This window comes from Ascidiella aspersa, chromosome 6, assembly GCF_963924565.1.
Source record: "Ascidiella aspersa chromosome 6, kaAscAspe10.2, whole genome shotgun sequence".
In the NCBI taxonomy this organism is placed as follows: domain Eukaryota; kingdom Metazoa; phylum Chordata; class Ascidiacea; order Phlebobranchia; family Ascidiidae; genus Ascidiella; species Ascidiella aspersa.
Genome location: NC_139452.1, coordinates 24,275,384 through 24,295,121, shown reverse-complemented (window position 1 = coordinate 24,295,121; position 19,738 = coordinate 24,275,384). Strand labels below are relative to the sequence as shown.

The window sequence follows — 19,738 nt, the reverse complement described above, 5'->3', positions numbered from 1 at the left end:
GTCTTTGTGCACCCATAGACTTTAGTCTAAGATTTTTTTAAACGTGTGTGATGCACCATTAAAGAAAGTAGTTGATTTTTGTATACAATCACAACTCAAAACAATATTTAATTTTTCTTATAATGTATAAGACAAAAACAAAGCTATACACCAGGGGTGAGCAATTATTTTTGACTTGGGGTCGCATGAGAAAAAGAACATATCTTGGCGGGTTGAGTCAGAAATAGGGTCAGAAATACACCAAACATAAAGTGTAATTCGTTTTGAAGAAAGATGTAAGTGTCATTGTTTTGGCAAGCTGCTAAGATGAGGAATACTTGAGAAAGCCTTAAAAGTGTAATTATTTATTCAAATATTCTAAAATAAAGAAAAAAGGTAAACGATTGATTTTACCTAAAAACAAAAAAAAAAATAATAAAAATAGGAATTTAGGTGAAGGGCTGTAGTTTGCCTAGGTCTGTTATACACAGAAAATAAAACAAACTATAATTGTGATGTTGTATGGTAGATGGTAGTCACACCTTAAACAAATACCAATGAAATTATAATCAAAACATAATTTTTATTAACAAGTGACTCAAAACAAATCATTAGTAAAATAATACTTGTTTATATTATGTTTCCACACAGGCCCAAGTGAAAAATACAGGATTATCAAGGAAACGTTACACCAACAACACAATTAGGATCTAGATTGCGTCACTCACCTGTTGGTCGCAAACAACAAACCAGCAGAAGCCGGTTTAACTGGTTTTAAACAGCCTTTCTCCTACGGGCGCTAAAATGGTCCTTTCTCAATTGTGAACAAAAGTCACAAAAAACACAGTTCATATTGCCGGTTTACAATTCGTATCGGTTTTAAATTTTTTTCCAACTATGTCACTTGTTAATTTGCAACGAGCTTTACCAGGGATGGCTACTATTAATATACCAAGAGCAACATTGTTACTTGGATAACCAACCGCAAAGAGCCACATATGGGCATAAATTAAGATTACCTTGTAACCTCCTTACTTACACAAGTACCTTTGCCCAGATAGATTTATTTAAAATGTCGCACACAAGCAATGTTGTGTAAGCCATATTCAGTGATACATTGTTCATACAGCAGAACTTCTTAAATAAAAGCCGTCACACTGCTGTCAACGTTTCTAAATTTGTCGACTTGAGTTTACAAAAAAGGAAAAGGATATGAGCAGGGACCATGTATTTGTTTAAGTGACATGGTGAAAACGTTACGCCACAAAATAAGTCTCGTTCGGAAATATGCAACGAAAAATAGAGCGGTTTTATTTTAGCAGGGTTTCTCAAAACATGCTGAGTCATATTGGAAAGTTTAACCATTGAAACTCAACACAAGCTGAACTGGTTGAACAGTCGCATGAGGCTCGCGAGCCGCGCGTTCGCCAGCCCATAGCTAGACAAAGCGGCGTAGACAAACGTGACCTTAAAATGTGACGAAAGCATTGAACAAACTCGGGATACTAGGCGGAGGGAATTTCCGTACGCTGTTCCGCTCCAATGTGACCTTAAACATAGCTATTGGCCTGCAAAAAAGCGCTATCATTCCGCGTGGTAGGACGTCATGGAAAAACACAGGAACTGGGCAAACCATTTACAACGTTTTATGTGCAACCGAAAAAGGCGAACTTCAAAACAAGATTACAAATTAACACATGCATAAACGATTTACGATGCCAATCATAAACCATTTTTTGTCAGGTTTGGTTGATTCGGTAAACATGTTAAAATAGTGCGAAGGCAACATGTCTCGAAAAAACAGGGCGGGTTTTTGTGCTTCCAGTCAGCTCGTGGTTGGATCTATCACTTTTTACTCACTCGAAAATGTCACGTAAAAAAGGGTAGTCAATCATTTTTTTAGCAACTGAACATTTGTCGAGGTCCGCTTTAAAGAACTTTAAAACAAGGGACAGTGGTGCCACGATATAGATGTTTTTCCGGACTTCGATGCGTGCTACAACCGACGGGAAATTTTGAGAACAATGAAAATGGAAAATTACAGAGATTCATCCAACTTAGTAAACACCAAGACGTTGCGCAATATAGCACAATAGCCAAGTGCAAACGAGCTTTGGTGACTGCTGTGTTGTTTAAACACCGCTCTACCTCAACGGTCTCAAAGAAGCTTGTTGAAAGGTAATTTGAAATTTAAACAGGTGCACCGTGATGGAATATCAATTGGAAGGGATAGTTTTATGTAATCTTCTTTTTAAAGATGGAGGACATTTTGTCATGATTGGGTCGCTTTTTCATAAAAGCTATCGAAAGGCAAGATTTATTTCCAAGTTGGCCACAAAAATATATAATATCAAAGATAACAAATTCACAAGAATAAACAATGCCGCCATGTGACATTACGACGTAAAACCAATATCCACTTGAGTGAAACATATTTTAGCTGTTTACATTTAGAGCGGCATTTTTTTCGCTACTTGTGCAATTTTTATAGCGGAAATGACACGTGGAATCCTCACGTCGCGATGAATCGCTGCTGTTGCCCGCAGCGACTTGCGCAACGATGTCGCAATAGCTTAAACGGAAAACTACTGGCTCTTTTCCATTCTAAGAACAACCAAGGCAACTTACATCGATGCAGATCTCCGCCGAACTGGGCAACCAGGCTGGTAAGAACCTTTTGCCAGCGATGATGGATTCCACCGGCTATTGCGCTTCCTGAAAAAAGAACATGTTACGCCTTCAATAAACTCATGGAAACACACTGTTCTGATATGAATTTTCTCGACTTTTTTTAAAAATCAGGATATTTCTGTCAACAAATGCTTTAAATTGTTAAAAAATGGATAAAAAAATAAAAGTTTACAAAATTTAACCAACGTTGGAAATGGCATTTAATGTTTAGATACATCCATTTGGCGAGAATTGCATTTTATTTATGTATTTTTATTGGTTGCCGTTAAAAAAGGTGGTTCAGTAACTTTTGGGTGGATCAGTTATGATGGGTCAATTGAGCAAACTATTATCAAATAGAGTTATAGTTCTGGACAAGTAGAAAGGATTCCGTAATTTAATAGCGACGTTAAAAAAAAAACGTTTGGCGAGAACGACAACTTATTTAGAACCATCGGTAAATGATTCATATATAAATCAACACAATAAAAAATTGTTTAATAAATCCAAAGACTAATCGAAGACTTTGGAGTAAAATATTATTTACTGAAGACTTTTCAATGAGCACATCCATTCAAACTAAAAAAAAATACATTTAAAGATTCAAAGACTTTGTGGAAACCTATGTATTACAAGCAGTTAATGTTTCAAAGCACGTAGACAATTGGCGCGCACACAACCCTTATTATCTTCAATGACGTAAAGTGTTGCAATCGCGGTTTGCTTTACCCTAAATGACTACGACCTCAAATAACTTCGCTGTCGAAGAGACGTGCTATATCGTTAAGTGGAATGTCAGAGGTTATATATATGTTAAAATTTAAATAGCAAAACCGAGACATATCTCTATAACAATACCAATAAGTTTATTTTTTAGCATTTAATTCGCCTTGCCATCGATGAGATTGTAAATTCGATAGTTTTTTTTAACATTACGTCAGTGGTTCTTACACTTTTTGAGACACCTTTTACAATTTTAACCAAACTCGCGCCCCACCTTGTTTCAAAATTAAAAAAACACAAAGCAGAACAGCAATTTATTTCCAGGTAAGTTGCATCAATGCAAAGGATGAAACTGTTTTTAACCTAGCCTAACCTATAGGGTTGCCATATTTTGAAAGTTGAATTTCTGACAAATTTACCGCGGTTACAGTGGCCAACTCCAGATCAGGGACCTTAAAAAAACTCGGAAACCACAATGAAAAGTTATGTCAAAACATGACGTATTTTTTATATTAAAAAATTGAAAACGATGGTGTGCTGCGTGAAAAATGTTTTTGTATATAGTTTAAGTTGCCCAAATTTACATTTTTGCTGGTGCGATGAGACTCACGGCGCACTCTGGCTGATCTGATTTCAACATTAACGGGTTTGACATAGATTTCGCGCTTTTCATTCACATAATTTTACAAAGTTGATCAGAACTGATGTTCGATTTCAAATTCGCGCTACCTTTGTATGAAACTGAGATATATGTGGCTGGGTTGTAAACTAAACATTCTGCTTCCCATTCAAATTCTACCATTTCTGAAGCATGGATATTTGGATAAACTACTTGTATTTCACTCGTGGATTTACATTTTCTCTTAGAAGTAAATTTAGGATCTTAACAAACTCAGCTCGAATTTTTTAAAAAGATCATGTTTATTATAGCAATTCGGCTAATAAACAGCGTCTTGGCCAGATAAAAATTTTGTGTGCAGCTAAAATTAGACTTTAAACAACTGCAAACAAGTGAGTTTCCACAGTAGGTTTAGCGGCAGGCAAATGATGTTTACGTGCAATTCCATATTTACTAAAAAAATATATATATAATCTTGTTGTTTAGGCTTGTTTGTTTTGCCAACATTTAACTTGCAGTACAAACATAAAAAAACATGCTAGGTAAAAGTTTCTAACTGAGCCTAATAAAATAGAACGCAATACGCAAACACCCTCCAAAAACGAAAACAAAATCATTAGAAAGTCATAAACTTGGTAGAGTGTGACGTAACAATGAACAGTATTTTCAAACAATGGGCAGTGTTAGCACTTCTCGAGTTACCCTCTGTGAATATTTGAGCTATTTATTAAACACTGCAAAAAATTAAACAAGTTTTGCTATTAACAAATATCGTTTGTAATCGCATGCGTGCGTGCGACACACACCATGTTTTCCTCGAATAGCCGTTCAGAGCGGGCCACTTAATCACGTGATTAATGCGTTAGCATAAAGTTTTTGTGGAATCATCTCTTCACAAAATGAAAATACTAGCCTTAAAATCAACAGGAATATTCTACATAACAGAAAAAGTTCGCGCCCCCCTTGTGAACCTCACACGCCCCCACTTTAAGAACCACTACATTACGTGATATACTTTGTTTTTATTGTAGATGTAAATTGTGCACACCAGCAACAGTGAGGAGATTGCACATAAAACTAATTATTATCAAAACTGTTAAAAAAAAATCAGGGCAATAAGGTGTCCAAAGCTTTTAATATTTACTTATTTGATGCTACATCTCTTATCATTGACTTATTAATATATTTTAGCCGCAACATAACCGCTTTCGTGGAATTTTACAAATAATAAATGATTCAAAAGGTTTAATGTTTTTCAATGTATTTGGAGTACAGCAATATTTTTACATTTTTCTTATATTTAAAATTGACTGAGTCCGTCATTATTTTTCGAGGATTCCGCAAAATCCAACCATCTTGAAGTTAGATTTGTTTTAAAATAAATAAGTAAATAAATAAAACTCGTTTTATGTTTTTAAGCCAATCTCTTGTTTGCGCATCTTCACGAATATGATTTAGTTTACCCACGCCTTTCCTTTTTTGAGAAGGTTCTCTTTATACGCGTTATGACAGCGTAAAGTTGTGCAGTCAAAAAAAGAAGTTTGATATAGACTTTAATTGTTAACCACATATTTTACCGCTTTTTGACAAGATAAAGAAACCGCGTCGGCACTTACTTTCCGATTTGAGAACACGTAGAACCGACATCTTTATAATTCGATCTTTGGCTTCGATACTGAGGGGTTTCGTAATACTGGCGAGGTGAAATCCCTGAAAAGATAAGGGACAATTAAGGTCTGATTTGGATTTGTGTTGTTCCCAATGTTTAAAAGTAATGTTTTTTGTTCAATTTTCCCGACTACCAAGTTGAACCCCTAAATGGTACTGAAAAAGTACGGGTGCCTAATTTACGGGCCGTGAAATCATTTAGGGCCGGTGCTGTTTTTTTTTCACGTTTCAAAGGTGGCTTTGACAATATAAAGGGAAAAAAATGGTGCAAGATAAATTGTTCGGCTTTGCGGTTCTAGACTTTTCGACAGGTGTATTACTTAGTACCAAGTTTATTAACGAGGATATCCAACTTAGTAACAACTTTTTTAACGGTTTGTTCAGATTTGTCTGATGAAGCAAGAATGTATGAAGGCACGCTTATTGGGTATAAATGCATTTTTCTTTACCTTTAAAGTTACTACTAAGTTAAATACCTTCGTAAATAACTCTCTACTTGAAAAAATTGCAACAAAACAGTGAATAAAGCACTGGTCGTTTTAGCAAAAAATCGCTGGCAGTCCGAAAAAATTGTAATCTTGAACAAATGCTTGTTTTGGTTTGTATTGCCATTATAATATGTAACTGGTACTAAGGGATGTAAATTAGGCAGCGAAATTTTTTCAGTTAATCATTCGAGCTGCACACATTTAGTCAAAACTAGGAATTTATTTTTAGTTGAAACTAGAGTTAGAATGACTTTATTGAATGGCTTGACTGACTGAACTTAAATGCGCTTGAGTCACTGTTTTAAAAAGATTAACTCATTTGGACAAATGATGATTTGGGTTAAAATAAGGTGTTTTTATTGATCAATTGTTTTTACCAAACAAGGTTATTAATTTTAATTATTGCATAGAACAATTTACTTGCTATATGTTGCGTTATGGTAATTTTTTAGTTGATTTTTCGTTTATAATCGGACGAGATCACTTAATTTTAGTAGTTTAACGCTTTATATGTATGCTAAGGACTTGACTTGAAGTTGGCTTGCTCTAATTATACTTGACTGGGACTTGACTTGGGCAACTGATGACTTGGACTTGTTACTTATGTAAATAAACAACTTAAGTTGTTTTACAAATGACTTAGCTGGGACTAAAGGCATTTCAAAATGAATTTGGGTGGAAACAAGGAAAACAACTGCATTAAACTAATAAAATATTCAAAATTGCAATCGACGTCGTATATTAGAAAAAAAGTGTTTTATGTGTAACCTGCATTCGTCGCTGCAGGCCCTTGCTGGGAACAATAGGTTGAACTGGCTCCAATGCGATCCTCTTCTCCACTATTGGAGGGACTTCCGGATCCTTTTCCTCTGGAGCAGAGGACGCTGTTGTGCCTCCTGGAAGAATAAAAATGCCGCTCATATTGTCGAGCCATAGCCTGAAAGCTCTAAACACGTTTGCTGTTTATTAGTCACATATTATTGATTAATTCCTCTAATAAGACAGTATACGGGCCACAAACATTGATGTCCACATGTGACCTGTGGGCTTTGTCTTTGATCAGGGTTGCGGATTTGGTTAAACAAGTTGGGACTCTCGTCCAAAACATAAACTCGCGCCCGACTCTGGCTTTTGTCGTTTCTTCTGACTCAAACAGGGTGTATAGACAACAATTCACGCAAATGAGGTGTCACATAACTTATCCGCCATGGGGTTCAACCAGGAAATAGACCTAATGGTGTCACATGCAATTTTAGTGTTGGCCTTAATAGTTCATCTCCTTTAAACAGCATATTTAAGTTGCTATAACAAACCTAGTACTGTACTTTAGCGCCCGCTAGTGTATGTAAACGCTTTGCGAACAAACCACTAGAGGTTACACTAAGAGGAAAATCGTAGTATACAGGGCTGTGAATCGAAACGAAATGCGCAAAATCGTTTCATCAGTTACCGCCGTATAAGTCAAACAATTTTCATCACGAATACAAAAAGTATAAATAAAAATTGTAAACTTAAACTTGGTGTGTTTGTTTTCTGCAGAGCCTGCCAAAAGTGTAACACTTTTTGAAAAAAGGAATGTAAAATACGCAACTTTATTAAGGGGCGGAAATGAGCGTAAAATTCGGGTGGATCGAAAGTCTTTGAAAGGAAAAATAAACTCAGCACCTACCGATCAATGTCTGTATAGGAACCGACGGCTTGTTCTTCTCCAACTCGAGCTCTTGTTGCTCTTTCTCCTGCTGCCTCTTCGTTTCCTCCTCCGCCTCCTGGAAAAATCAAAGAGGAGAAGTTGAAAGCACGATAAAGCAATGATCTAAGACTGTTTATAAAAACAGATAAAACATAAAATCATTTCTTAAAATTTTACAGAAATATATATTTCGCCTATAAGGCATCGTCAGTTTCTTAACTCAATGAATTTAATGAATTCATTTTAAAATATAAGAAATGATTTTATGTTTTATCTGTTTTTATTAACAGTCTTAGATCATCTGATAAAAGAATCTTTTCTGCTATTGTCTGCGGGAGATCCTTAAGTGTTTCAGAAAAACAGGTATTGGGACGACAATGATTGAAACTCTTAAAGTTTGGCAAATCGAATACAGAGAAGCTTATTTGGCGAAATACTTCTAACAAAAACTTTATGAAGGGTTATATTGTCAAAGATAATTACAAAGATGTAGCAGTTGTAATTAGGAACAGAACCGAAACTCTAAAAGCCAGGGTTGTGGAGTCCGAAGTCGGACTCTTGACTCGTTTTTGAACTTGAGAATAATTTTTCTTTTAATGCTGAATGACTTAAATTGACACGACAATAAATCGGACTCGACACGACTTGATTTTCGCATAAGATTCGACTTCGAGTTTGTTTTTTCCGACACGGCATTACAATTAGCATAACGCGTACCATCTCGGCTGCCTGTTGAATGCCGGAGCCGATTCCTACGGCGGTCATCTGAGTTGCGAGCAGACGGGCAAGGTGCATTATCTGTTCCATGGTGCCAGCTGACTCTATTGGCGTGTAGGAGGCCTGGAACGCATCCGGGATTTTGTCGGGAAGCATCACCTGCGAGAAACAAACGACTGGTGTCGGCAAGAAGATATTGTAGCAAGAATTTCTTTGACACCATTAAGTTAAAGCAGTGGTCGGCAAACTTTTTTGTCGCGGCCCAAAGTACTCTTTTCAGATCTATTGTAGGTCCACTACGTTAAACCAGTACGAAAACAGTGGCGGTGTTTTAACGAGAAACATTACACGGCGCCTTGATGCCAAAAACACTGCCATGCCATAATGTCAAACATATATAGTGAAACGGCTAAATGCTCGAAGAGCGAAAAATTTTGCGTTTACATATAAGAGTTGGCAAAAAATATAGTTTGACAGGCTCTCAGGACCATATTTGGCAGATGGGCCTGAACCACCAAGACCAACGGATGCCTTGGTCGCACTGTCGGTGTGTCCAAGAAGAAGTAGACACTGCTACTCCTACATCCCATCGGTATATACAAATTCTTAGCCACACGAACTTTTAAAATACAGTGCAATGAATGTACAGCTCTCACGCGGCCCACAACTACATGCTAGCACTAGACTATTAAAAAGTAACTCCCAGCCCACTAAAAATGACTCTGCGGCCCACAGTTTGCCAAAAATTCCAGTCGGGGTGCCGCAAATCTATTTATTATTTTTGAGGGGTGCCGTGAGCCATAAAAGGTTGAGAATCACTGGTTTAAAAACGTGGAGCGAACGGTTAAAGTGTAGAGCAGCGTTTCCCAAAATTTTATAAAAAATTTGCCAGGCGGACCCTTTGCAATTATTTTGATATTTCGCGGCCCTATAAAAATTCAAGGGTCAGTTGACCCATGTTTACTTGTTTAGTACACTAGTTCAGTCACGATTCTTTCTAATGTAACTTTCTAACTAACGATTTGCTGATAGCAGATAGTTCAGCTTAAAAGATGCTTTATGATGCCACAAGAGACTTCAACAAACACGCTATATTATCGAATAATAAAGCATAACTAAAGATTAAAAATGTTTTTAATATAGTCTAATTCTAATGTTTAAAATCATTCGCTAATGACACGTGTTTAAAAAAGTAAAGACTAACTCTCCTTGCGGACCCTCTAAAATTGCTGTACGGACCCAGTTGGTCCGCGGACCCCAGTTTGGGAACCGCTGGTGTAGAGCCTCGAATGCACATCAAGTAATCAAGTTTAAAGTACTTGATCAAACTAGGTCGATTACTGAAAATAGAATACTGTTGATTGATGTTCAAACATATCAGACCGGAGCCCATACCAGATGCTAAGTGCTAGTATCAGTGTTCGTTCGACAATAGTGTGTTATCGGTGCCGATCCGATATTACGACAATAGTGTGTAATTTTATCCATCGACCCCCTAATACCTATACTGATAACGCTGAGACTAAGACCAAACACAATACAGCAGTTGACTTGAAGTCATTTGGACAAAATAATTGGATATTTATCTTAATTTTTGCACATAAAACAATTTGCTTTGTATATGTTGCTGCGCTTGTTATTTTTCACTTGAGTTTGTGCTCAAAATTGGAAGTTTATCAGTTTTAATAGTTTGGAGTTCCATTTTTATGACAAAGAGTTAACTTGAGGTTGAGTTCACTGGGACTGACTTGTTATTCATTTGAAAAAAAAACTAACAGAATGTAGCAAGCATTGACGTCGTGAGTTCGAACCTCACCGCAGGCTAGTTGTTTTTCTAGCCTACCTTGCTTTCGTCATTAACCGAAAGATTCGGTGAGCCTGTAATGATGGCTTTTCGGTGTATTATTCGTAAAAACTTGACTTTGACTTCAGTTATTTTACGAATCACTTTATTGGGACTTGAGTCATCTTAAAATGACTAGTTTACAACACTATAACGCAGGGAACTTACCATACTGAGCAAAACCAGGTTTGCGACGTTCTCCGGGTTCAGTAGGGGCACGAGCTCGTCTGCCGTTATGTCGATAGCCGAAGCGTGGTGGTGAGCCTTCAGTTTCGCTCCTTGCTCTTCTCCTACATTTCCCTCTTGCTCCGCTCCTCCTACTCCTGCTGCTCCCACTCCGGAGGCTCCTGGCTTCTCTTCGTCGCTTACGTCATCGTCGTCGTCGTCGTAGTCCTTCAGCTGGAAAAGGGCGTGCAAAAATCGCGTACGAGTTTCGTATTTGTTGTTTTACGTTATGAGGCTTTGTAATTTTTTTCAGTTTGTCTTTACAATTTTTAAAATAAAAACTATTACAATTTTTAAAGGTGATCCAGATTGGCAGCTCTCACCACAGGCGAGATTTTTCTTGCCTTGACTTTAGTCATTTAGAAAATTTGAATTTTGCCTTATGCTTTGTAAATGAAAACATTATTACTAAAACTAGGTAGGTTATTCACCTAAAAGTTGAATAGTAAAATATTTGCTTGCTGTTCGTTATATGATGCAAAATATTGAAATGGAATAAATTTCCTAATTTGATTGCTTGACTTGCAATTGAACCGCTATGACAATGTCTTGTACTGGGACTTGACTTGTTATTTATTGAAAATAAAATGAGTTTATTTTGTAAATGACTTTACTGGGTATAAGTCGTTTAGAAATAAATTGCATACATCAGTTTTTCCACATTACATCATCCACTGTATTGAGACACAAAAAGCAAAATGTTGCCGCCTTTCAAACTATGGTGTAATGACAACTATTTGGCCAGTAATTCCCAAGCTGTGTGCCGCGGCACACTAGTGTGCCTCGATAGATTGTTAAGTGTACAATGAAACTTTTTGTAATTTTCGAAAATAGGTTATTTGTATAAGCAACACGCAACAATTAAGACTTAAATACGCACTATCCATAAAAATTAATAATGTTGAAACGTTTACATATAGTTTATTGTATTGGAGGCGATTGTAAAGTTCCAATATTGTCGTTGTGTTAAAAGTGTGTCGCAAAATATTAGAGATTCTTTTAGTGAGCCGCAAGCTAAAAAAGTGTGAGAACAACTGATTTAGGTCAACCAGGGTTGGGACAATGCCAACTTATTTCGGTTATAGCCTTTGCGAAAGCACTTGGTCCCTATTATGGGTATACCGTAACTGCCAGTACTCCGTCAGGTGTATTCTATAGTTCAGTTGACTTATTTTATATGTTAATCGGGCCATATTTTTTATCACAGCTTGGTAACATATTTCTCTTGACAATGAATTGCAAAGCCAAAAAGGTCGAGTAGATCGACATTATCTTGATAAGACGTTTCAATACGAGCTAGAATCATCTTCAGTGTGACATTTGACATCTTCACATTAACTGAAGATGATACAAGCTCGTATCGGAACGTCTAAATTAGGAGACCTTTTTGGCTTTTACAATTCATTATTCCGTTCCGTGCATAGTGTACCCAAGTACGTTTCAGTTGTTATTTTAAATACTTCACACTTATTTTCGCTAAACTTCATTTTTTTAGCTGTGAAAAAAATCTGAAAAAAAACGCAGCCGACTCACTTCCATCTTGGCTTTCTTGCTTGCTTTGTCTTCTTCCTTCACGTCCATAGGCGTCCGCTTTCTCCCTAGCGCCGCCTTGCGGTCCTTGCCGGGAAAGTTGCGTGGCATGTTACGCGCGATTTCGGCTGGGTTGGTGCCAAGGTCGTACAGCAAGTTGGTGATCTAGGAAAGTAGTGTTGAAATGCCTTGTGACTTGACTTGACTTGACTTAAGTAATTGTTTCTAAATGACTTGACTTAAGTGCACCAAGGCATTGTTTTCAAATGACTTGACTTAAGTGCACATAAGTAATTGTTTTCAAATGACTTGACTTAAGTGCACATAAGTAATTGTTTTCAAATGACTCGACTTAAGGGCACTTCAGTAATTGTTTTCAAAATGACTTAACGTGATTAAAGTCATTTTCACAGATTTGACTTGACTTAACTCATTGTTTTCAAATGACTTGATATAACTCAATTCTTCTGGGCAAAATGACTTGACTTAACTGAAGTATTATGGACAATGCTTTGGGTTGACATGAAGTGTTTTGATTAAGCATTTTTTGTTGTTATATTGGGTTATTTGTCTTTTTTGCTCATAAACAATTTACTTGCAATATGTTGCGTTTTTTTTATTATTTAGGTGAGTTATATTGCTCATAACATTCTAAAATGTAAGGTATTTTACAAGTTTTGTGGAAGATGCAGTAAAACTTATATTTGTTTTAGGGCGTAATTTGCCCCGTTTAGCCTAAGACACGATCTAAAAATAAAATAGAAAGTTATTTAAAGATTGGCGCCGATCATGGTTGGACATTAATGGACAAAGGACAGGTATTTTAGCGACCTGTTCCTTGGAGTTAGATCAAGGACTTGTAAGGGATTTAGGCAGCCGTCGGTTCTCGTCTATAGAGCCAGCGCCTCTTGCCCCTAACTACAGACCCCAATACGCTACAATGCTCCTGGCCGTAATACTCAATCAATCATTTAATAACGCGTTTTATATTAGGCTTAGAATATTGGGAATACGACACAACGCAACTAGTTTAGCACAAATATCGCCCCTCTTTATTACTAGACAGCGTTTCCGTTACCTTATACAAAAATTAGAAGACCTATTGAAAATTACATTTTCATTTAAATTACGAGAAATATAAGATTTATCTCGGTCTTTATTTGCAATACTTTCCAATGAGAAAAGTATGCAAATTACGATATTCGGACAACAAGTACTCGAGAAAAGACCCGAGTCTTTTAACTGGGGCATATACTCGTCAGCAACTTTCCCACAAATATAGGGGGTTTACCTGGGGGTGAAACTCAATGGAGGCGGGGTGACGTAGTAGGTTCATCAGCTGCATCTTGAGGTGCTTTCGAACGCTGGTCACTTGGGTCTTGGCAAGGGTGGGAGGAAGATTGGCTGGTGGAAAGAAAGACACGTCATTACGCCAGCGTTTCTCAACCTGTGGGTCGGGTGGCCGATTTATTTGATTGATTGGCCGACTGCATTAGTTAACGTGGTTAGCTTTTGTGATGTCCGATACTTGACATTTTGTGCCGATAGCTCTGCCCGATATTTTTGGACAAAAAGTATCGCGATCTGTTCGATACCAAATGACGTCATTTGTGGATGTCTGATACTCAATTTTGTTTTAATAGCGATACCCGATATTTTGGGCAAAAAGTATCGCGATCCTATCCTATACAAATGAGGTCAATATTACTAAGCCCAAACAAGTAAAACAGATTAAATTCAAACTTTTAAAAGTTCTTTTTTTAGATTGTTAGGCTAAAATTTCCTAAAATTTAAAACAGTTTAGCCACACCTCCTCTTGTCAACCTATACTACTTTTTGGTAAATTTACTTTCAATGTAGGATAGCTGCGTTTGACCAATCATGACTGAAATTTCTAAAGTAATTTGATATCGGACCGGCATCGATAGCCTACTGTCGAATGAGTACCGATACCACTACCTAGCGACGGGTATCGGCACCGATCCTATATTATTTTTTTTAGTATCCCTAGTTAGATTTATTTAAATTGGTTGTAAGCAAGGTTTGTTTAAAATCAGAGACCAATGTTTAAGTAATCTTAAGACTTGGATCATACAATTAGACTAGAATTTATTTTTGCTGATGTCTCGTGATTGGGGATTCTGGAATTGGTACCTTGAGTTATTAACCATGATTATTGATACTTTACCGTTCGACGTACGAATCAATGCGTTATATCGCAAACTATAACTCAATTTACTTTTAAACCCAATTTTGCATCGTATTGGAAGCAAAAGCACTGTTGTATCGGAAACGTTAGTAAGGAAGTTTTGTTCATAATAATAATCATTTCGTGTTTTTTTGGGTCGAGGTGTATTTCGTCCAATTTGTCATTATTATTTTTAACCAAGCGATGAACATAGACAACCAAAATATTAAAATGACTGCAGCCATACAAACCGAATGAAAGCCTTTAGGAATCAGGATACAGTATAGCCATAAAGTTTGCAATATTTTTGACTAGTTTACAACGTGCCTTTTTTCTAAAGCCTTGCATTGATCATTTTTCGCGTTTTTTTTTGCAAGTTTTCAATAAATAACGGCATATGTCTGACGCAACTTTCACAGAGCATTGCGTATATTATTTGAGATATGACAAAACTGAAAGAACTTTTACACTTTTAACGGGGTTTCTAATTAAGATGGAACAGGTTTGTGACAAAGGCAATAAAAACAAAATGGTTCGCCTCGGTTGCTGTTTGTGACATTAAAACGGTAAACAAAATTAAGGCAAAAATTCACGTGGAAAATGCGTCGGTAAGCCAAAGGTAAACTTACATACTGGAAAATCTGCTACAAAGGTAAATGGTAATCTTACCGTGGAGCATTTCGAAGGCTTCCACTGCGTTTGACATGAACTGGGGTCGTTGCTTAGCAATCACGGTCAGCGTTCCCATAGCAGCCATAAGATTAACACTGAAATGACAGATTAAAGGCACTGTTATGCTGCATGAAAGTTACAACAGATGTTGAAAATTTATATTGTAGGTGGTCTTCCGACGTGTCAAAATATTATATTTTCACTTTAAAATAAGGTTGTTGTGCAATAAAGTACAGATAGTCCGACGATAACCAAAGTAATATTTACCGCCTTAATGCAAATTACAATGGTAAAAAAACTAAATCACTCTAAGCAAACACATCTCTGACTCTAACCAGAGAGACGTCCACTGAAGTCCAAGTCCTGCTTAAACTTTGTAGCCCTGTACCCCGCCCATCAAAGTAACCGAAATAAGGCAGACAAACATTCAATTTATAGAAATGTTATTTAACCCATCCACCCATATAGCTGTGTAAAAAAAATTCCACCTTTTTGTATTAAACCTTCACAACTTACAGTGTGTGAACTTCTCTATTCCAGCTTGCTGCTGCGAAACAAATGGTCTTAAGTTACCTATTTGAGTCTCGAGTCCAGAGCCCGACTCGAGGTAAATAAAAAGACTTTGCCAATTCCCTGATTGGACAAGCTCTATAGCTCAGGTAGATGCCTAGCTATTTAAATTTCATTACAACAATGCTAATTTTTGACCAACCTAGATATGGCAGGGGAGGAAATGAAGACCAGGGTTTGCTGAAGAGCTTTCCGTCCCAAGGCCCCAAGATCCTTTTTGCTAAGTATTGGGTTGTTGTTGTGGGCCAGCTGGTCAAGCGATAGGTAGCTTCCGGTTTTTTTGGGCATCTCGGATAGACGCTGCTTCTCTGATAGTGTGAGAACCACCTTCTCCATAAACTTGACTGACTGAAAAAGAGCATGAGATAATTAAGCTTAGCGCAGCAGTGTTTTTTTTGTGATACATAACTTTTTTATTTAGCTTTGTATAAACTAGGGTCAGCAACACTTTTATAGTGGCAAAAAAACTTAATATATAAAGTTGTTTAGTTGGGAAAAAGAAATACTATACTACGGTAACTAAGAGAAAGCCTAAAAACAAGCCAACTTTAGAGCCTAAGAATTAAACAACTGTAAGAAACTAGAGAAAGAAAGTCATTTTGTGTATAGTCAATCTACTTGTCTAGTCAATGAGTTTTAGTTAACAGATTTTAAGTTAAACAATTTGTAAAAGAAGATGTAAAATATAGAATTCATAGCCATCTATCTCTGCATTGATTATTTACTTGTGTTCGAACGCCATCATTTTCGGAGTCCAGCATCTTAGCAATACTGTCTTGAATGTCGCACATTGTTTTCCAACTAGCTTCCAGCAAGTCCTTAGACGTTTTGCTTGTACTGACCCACTAAAAAATAAAGGTATATTGCTTTGCAATGCTTCAAGTATGTTTTCCACAAATCTTGCCCTCCAATAGAACATATTACGCCAACAATAAAAGTTTTAAAGTTTTAATAGACTTTGAAAGCACACCACTTCGCAGCTAGCAAGGTGTTAAAGCAATTATATACTACAGATTTGTATAGAAAAACTGAAGATGCCACATGCATATTTTAAACTTTAAAAATTAATACTTTGCTTGCTAAATTTTTTGGAGCGGTGCATTTTTTAACTTAGTATAGCAATGCTTAGATAACCAAAAACAGAATTAGAAGTCAAATTATAAGATATAAACAACATAAAACCTTACTGCAATAAAAAGAAACTTAAAAAAAGAAAAATCAGTAACTTTCTTTAAAATTCAATATTATAAGTAGCCAAAAATGTAACAAGTTTTCACATTGAAATTACTACATATACCAGGTCAAATAACAACATATGGATACATGAAATCATAGAAGCCATACAAAATAAAATAGGTAAGTAACGAACCTGAAGGCAAAGGGAAAATAGTTGAGTTGATGACTGTATGACTTTCTTGAGGACGTTAACATTCTCATCGACCATCAACATGTAAAAGTTGAGCAAAAGTTTTGAGAATAGATCTTGATCTTTTTTGCTGAAAAAGGGGATAAAGGTAATTGAGAAGGTTTGAAGAATAAATGATTAAGTTCGCAAACTCAAAATTTTGGCAAATTAATTAGGTTCTTTTACAATTTAAAAAGATTACAAAATTTGAAGGTACACAAAATTGTACTTATCAGCCTGAAGATAAATACTCAAGTCAGTCCAGCACAATTATTAAAAAATATGACAAATCATAATTATTTAGTAAACATTCAGTTGGATCCATTACCATGCTTCCTCCATGAAACCGACAACAAATTTTCGCACTTCGGATGAACGATCAGCTTGAAACGCTACTACCTCATCTGTAAAATTGTCCAGCAGCTCTGGTTCTTTGTTGATAACGAGTTCCTGAACTCGACGGAGGTACTCCACCTTTATTGTATCCTTTTTTGCCATGGATGCCTTGTTTAGCAGATCAATAACCTGAAACAGGTTAATAAATTTATTTCTTATATAAGTTATAATAGACAACTGTACGTTTTTGCGTAAAAAATTAAAACCTACGTCAATTCCTACATGACAATTTATTTCATACCGGTGATTGTAACTGGTGATTGTAACTGGCGATTTATTTTATCATTTAAAAAAATGAAAGGATGTTGCTATTTGACCGGATAGCTATTTACACTTGCACCAATACGTGATTATTTATTGATTTGGGTTAGATTTAAATTCTGGCTTTTGCATAACTTCCATGATTTATTCCGAAATTGATTTAAATTACTTTGTTAGCCAGTTAAATAGCCTAAGCAGGAGGTGCGTATTTGACTGCTGTTGGACTGGATCATTCTATTTCGCTAGCACTTGTTAGTAATTATATGTCGATTTGAACTACTTTGCTGTCTGAGTAAATAGCTTCTTTCAAAATAAAAATAAGATAAGTTTAACAAGGTGGCTCCATTAACTTTACAATGCACATGCTTTGATTGTCATTTGAACTATTTTGTTTAGACTCCCTGAATCCGCTCTCCAGATCCATCATTGTTAAACACAGAGATAAACACATAGTGGTATGCCTATTTTCAGAAAAAAAATGTGTAAAACAATCCTGCATGAATCAACCTATACAATATGGAAACAAACCATTTCAGATGTTGACAAGTGTTCTTCTGTCTCTTCGTCTTCATTTTGAAATTGCATTTCAGATACGGTGCTTAAAGGCTCCTTCTGTCTTTTTGCCCCAGTCTGCTTTTTGACCCGGGGATCCATTTTCAAAAGGTTTAACAACCGCACTTATTTATCTAAACTACATGTACATATATATACCCATTTAAATGGCCTACTTTTAACCTTGATAAATAATATAGTCGTTGGATGTTAGGTGTGTGTTCAAATGAGTTACTTAATCAGTCAACCAACTATTACGGTAAAACAATAAATGACTTATGAAGGGCTAGTCCAGGTTAGAAAGTTAGACTTGAAAGGTACTGGAATACAAATAAGGGGAAGGGGATTTATCCCAGATGGCAATAAATTGCATGGAAAATTACTGTTAGGGATTTAGTTGCAAATAATGGTTAAATGCCCCAACCCCAAAACTCTTTTCCGCTTGCAGTTTTTGGTATTGTACCTCTTTTTTAGTCAGAAATAATTGTATTACAGCTGGGCAAATTTAAGCTGCACAAACATCTCCCAGTGCAATATTCAAAATTTTAATTCCAGGCTAATAATGAAAAAAAACGGCCTCTAGTTTTAAAGTTAGACCTCTAGTTGTCTGATACGTTTATTTAAAAATTTATAATTGATCAACATATATTTTTGGGTGAATTATTATTTTGATCAAAATGGATTTTCTAGTTACACTCTTCCCCAAAAAATAGTGATGAAAAATTATACTTAGAATTTTTGTTTCGAGATTCAATTTTTCAAAGCGTTTTTTGCCGGCCTGTGTTAGCTGAAAACGTCTCAAAAGAAGACTTGGTTTGAATCAATGGTGCCTAATTATTATTAAAACGTTTTGGTCACGTCAAGCTGTGAATAATGGTGATTGCAGACGAAAGTCATGGAAAATAAGAGTGAGGCAAACGAAACACGCAGCATGCAAGCAATTTTAATAACAAGGACTCTATACTTGCACCTGTGGGTGTATTTTAAACTTGTTTGTCGCCATTTTTGTTCACTTTTTTCATACGGACAGCTGTACCGAAAGTAGATCAAGAAAAATAACAGTTCAGTATAGGAAAAGTAAAGCGGCAGTAATTTTTCGTCATTAGTAAAATCAACCATAGCTGAGTTGCAACATTGGATGTCCGACATTTCGCATTTTATCCAATAGCATTCGATACTGCAAAACGTAGCCTACAGACTTCCGAATGACCACGGGGAAAGGGATCAATTAAGTTAAGAGATCATGCTTCCCTCAAAGTATAGCGTAGTTTGAACTTAAACTACCTTAATGTAGATGTTTATATAATGTTTCAATCTTAATAGGCTATGGAATGTTTCAAATTTATCACGTTGCCATAGTTGCTACAACCTATACTGCAGTGGTTCTCAAACTTTTTTAAAAAAATTACGGAACGGTCCCCCAGCAATTTTTTTAATCGCTCACATTCCCTTAAAAATATCCAAAAAACACAAAACAACACGTTGTTTTCAATGGTATCAATGAGACGGATGCACTTTGCTTGCTATATGCTCGGCTATGTT

At 36.2% G+C, this 19,738-nt stretch overlaps 1 protein-coding gene across 1 annotated transcript in view; it reads right to left on the bottom strand.

The window, feature by feature from the left end:
• LOC146140933 (symplekin-like) overlaps window positions 1–18,340 on the bottom strand; it is a 48,096-nt gene extending 29,756 nt beyond the window's left edge. Inside the window, exons 1-14 of the mRNA XM_083391102.1 lie at window positions 18,173–18,340; window positions 17,316–17,512; window positions 16,952–17,078; window positions 16,308–16,427; window positions 15,725–15,930; window positions 15,010–15,107; window positions 13,444–13,556; window positions 12,156–12,317; window positions 10,566–10,796; window positions 8,555–8,713; window positions 7,817–7,913; window positions 6,916–7,043; window positions 5,608–5,701; window positions 2,608–2,694 (exon numbers count right to left, since the gene is read on the bottom strand). Of these exons, the coding sequence (XP_083247228.1) occupies window positions 2,608–2,694; window positions 5,608–5,701; window positions 6,916–7,043; window positions 7,817–7,913; window positions 8,555–8,713; window positions 10,566–10,796; window positions 12,156–12,317; window positions 13,444–13,556; window positions 15,010–15,107; window positions 15,725–15,930; window positions 16,308–16,427; window positions 16,952–17,078; window positions 17,316–17,512; window positions 18,173–18,298 (1,945 nt within the window). The 5' untranslated portion in view covers window positions 18,299–18,340. The remainder of the gene's footprint in view (window positions 1–2,607; window positions 2,695–5,607; window positions 5,702–6,915; window positions 7,044–7,816; window positions 7,914–8,554; window positions 8,714–10,565; window positions 10,797–12,155; window positions 12,318–13,443; window positions 13,557–15,009; window positions 15,108–15,724; window positions 15,931–16,307; window positions 16,428–16,951; window positions 17,079–17,315; window positions 17,513–18,172) is intronic.
• Window positions 18,341–19,738: the final 1,398 nt, after the last annotated feature.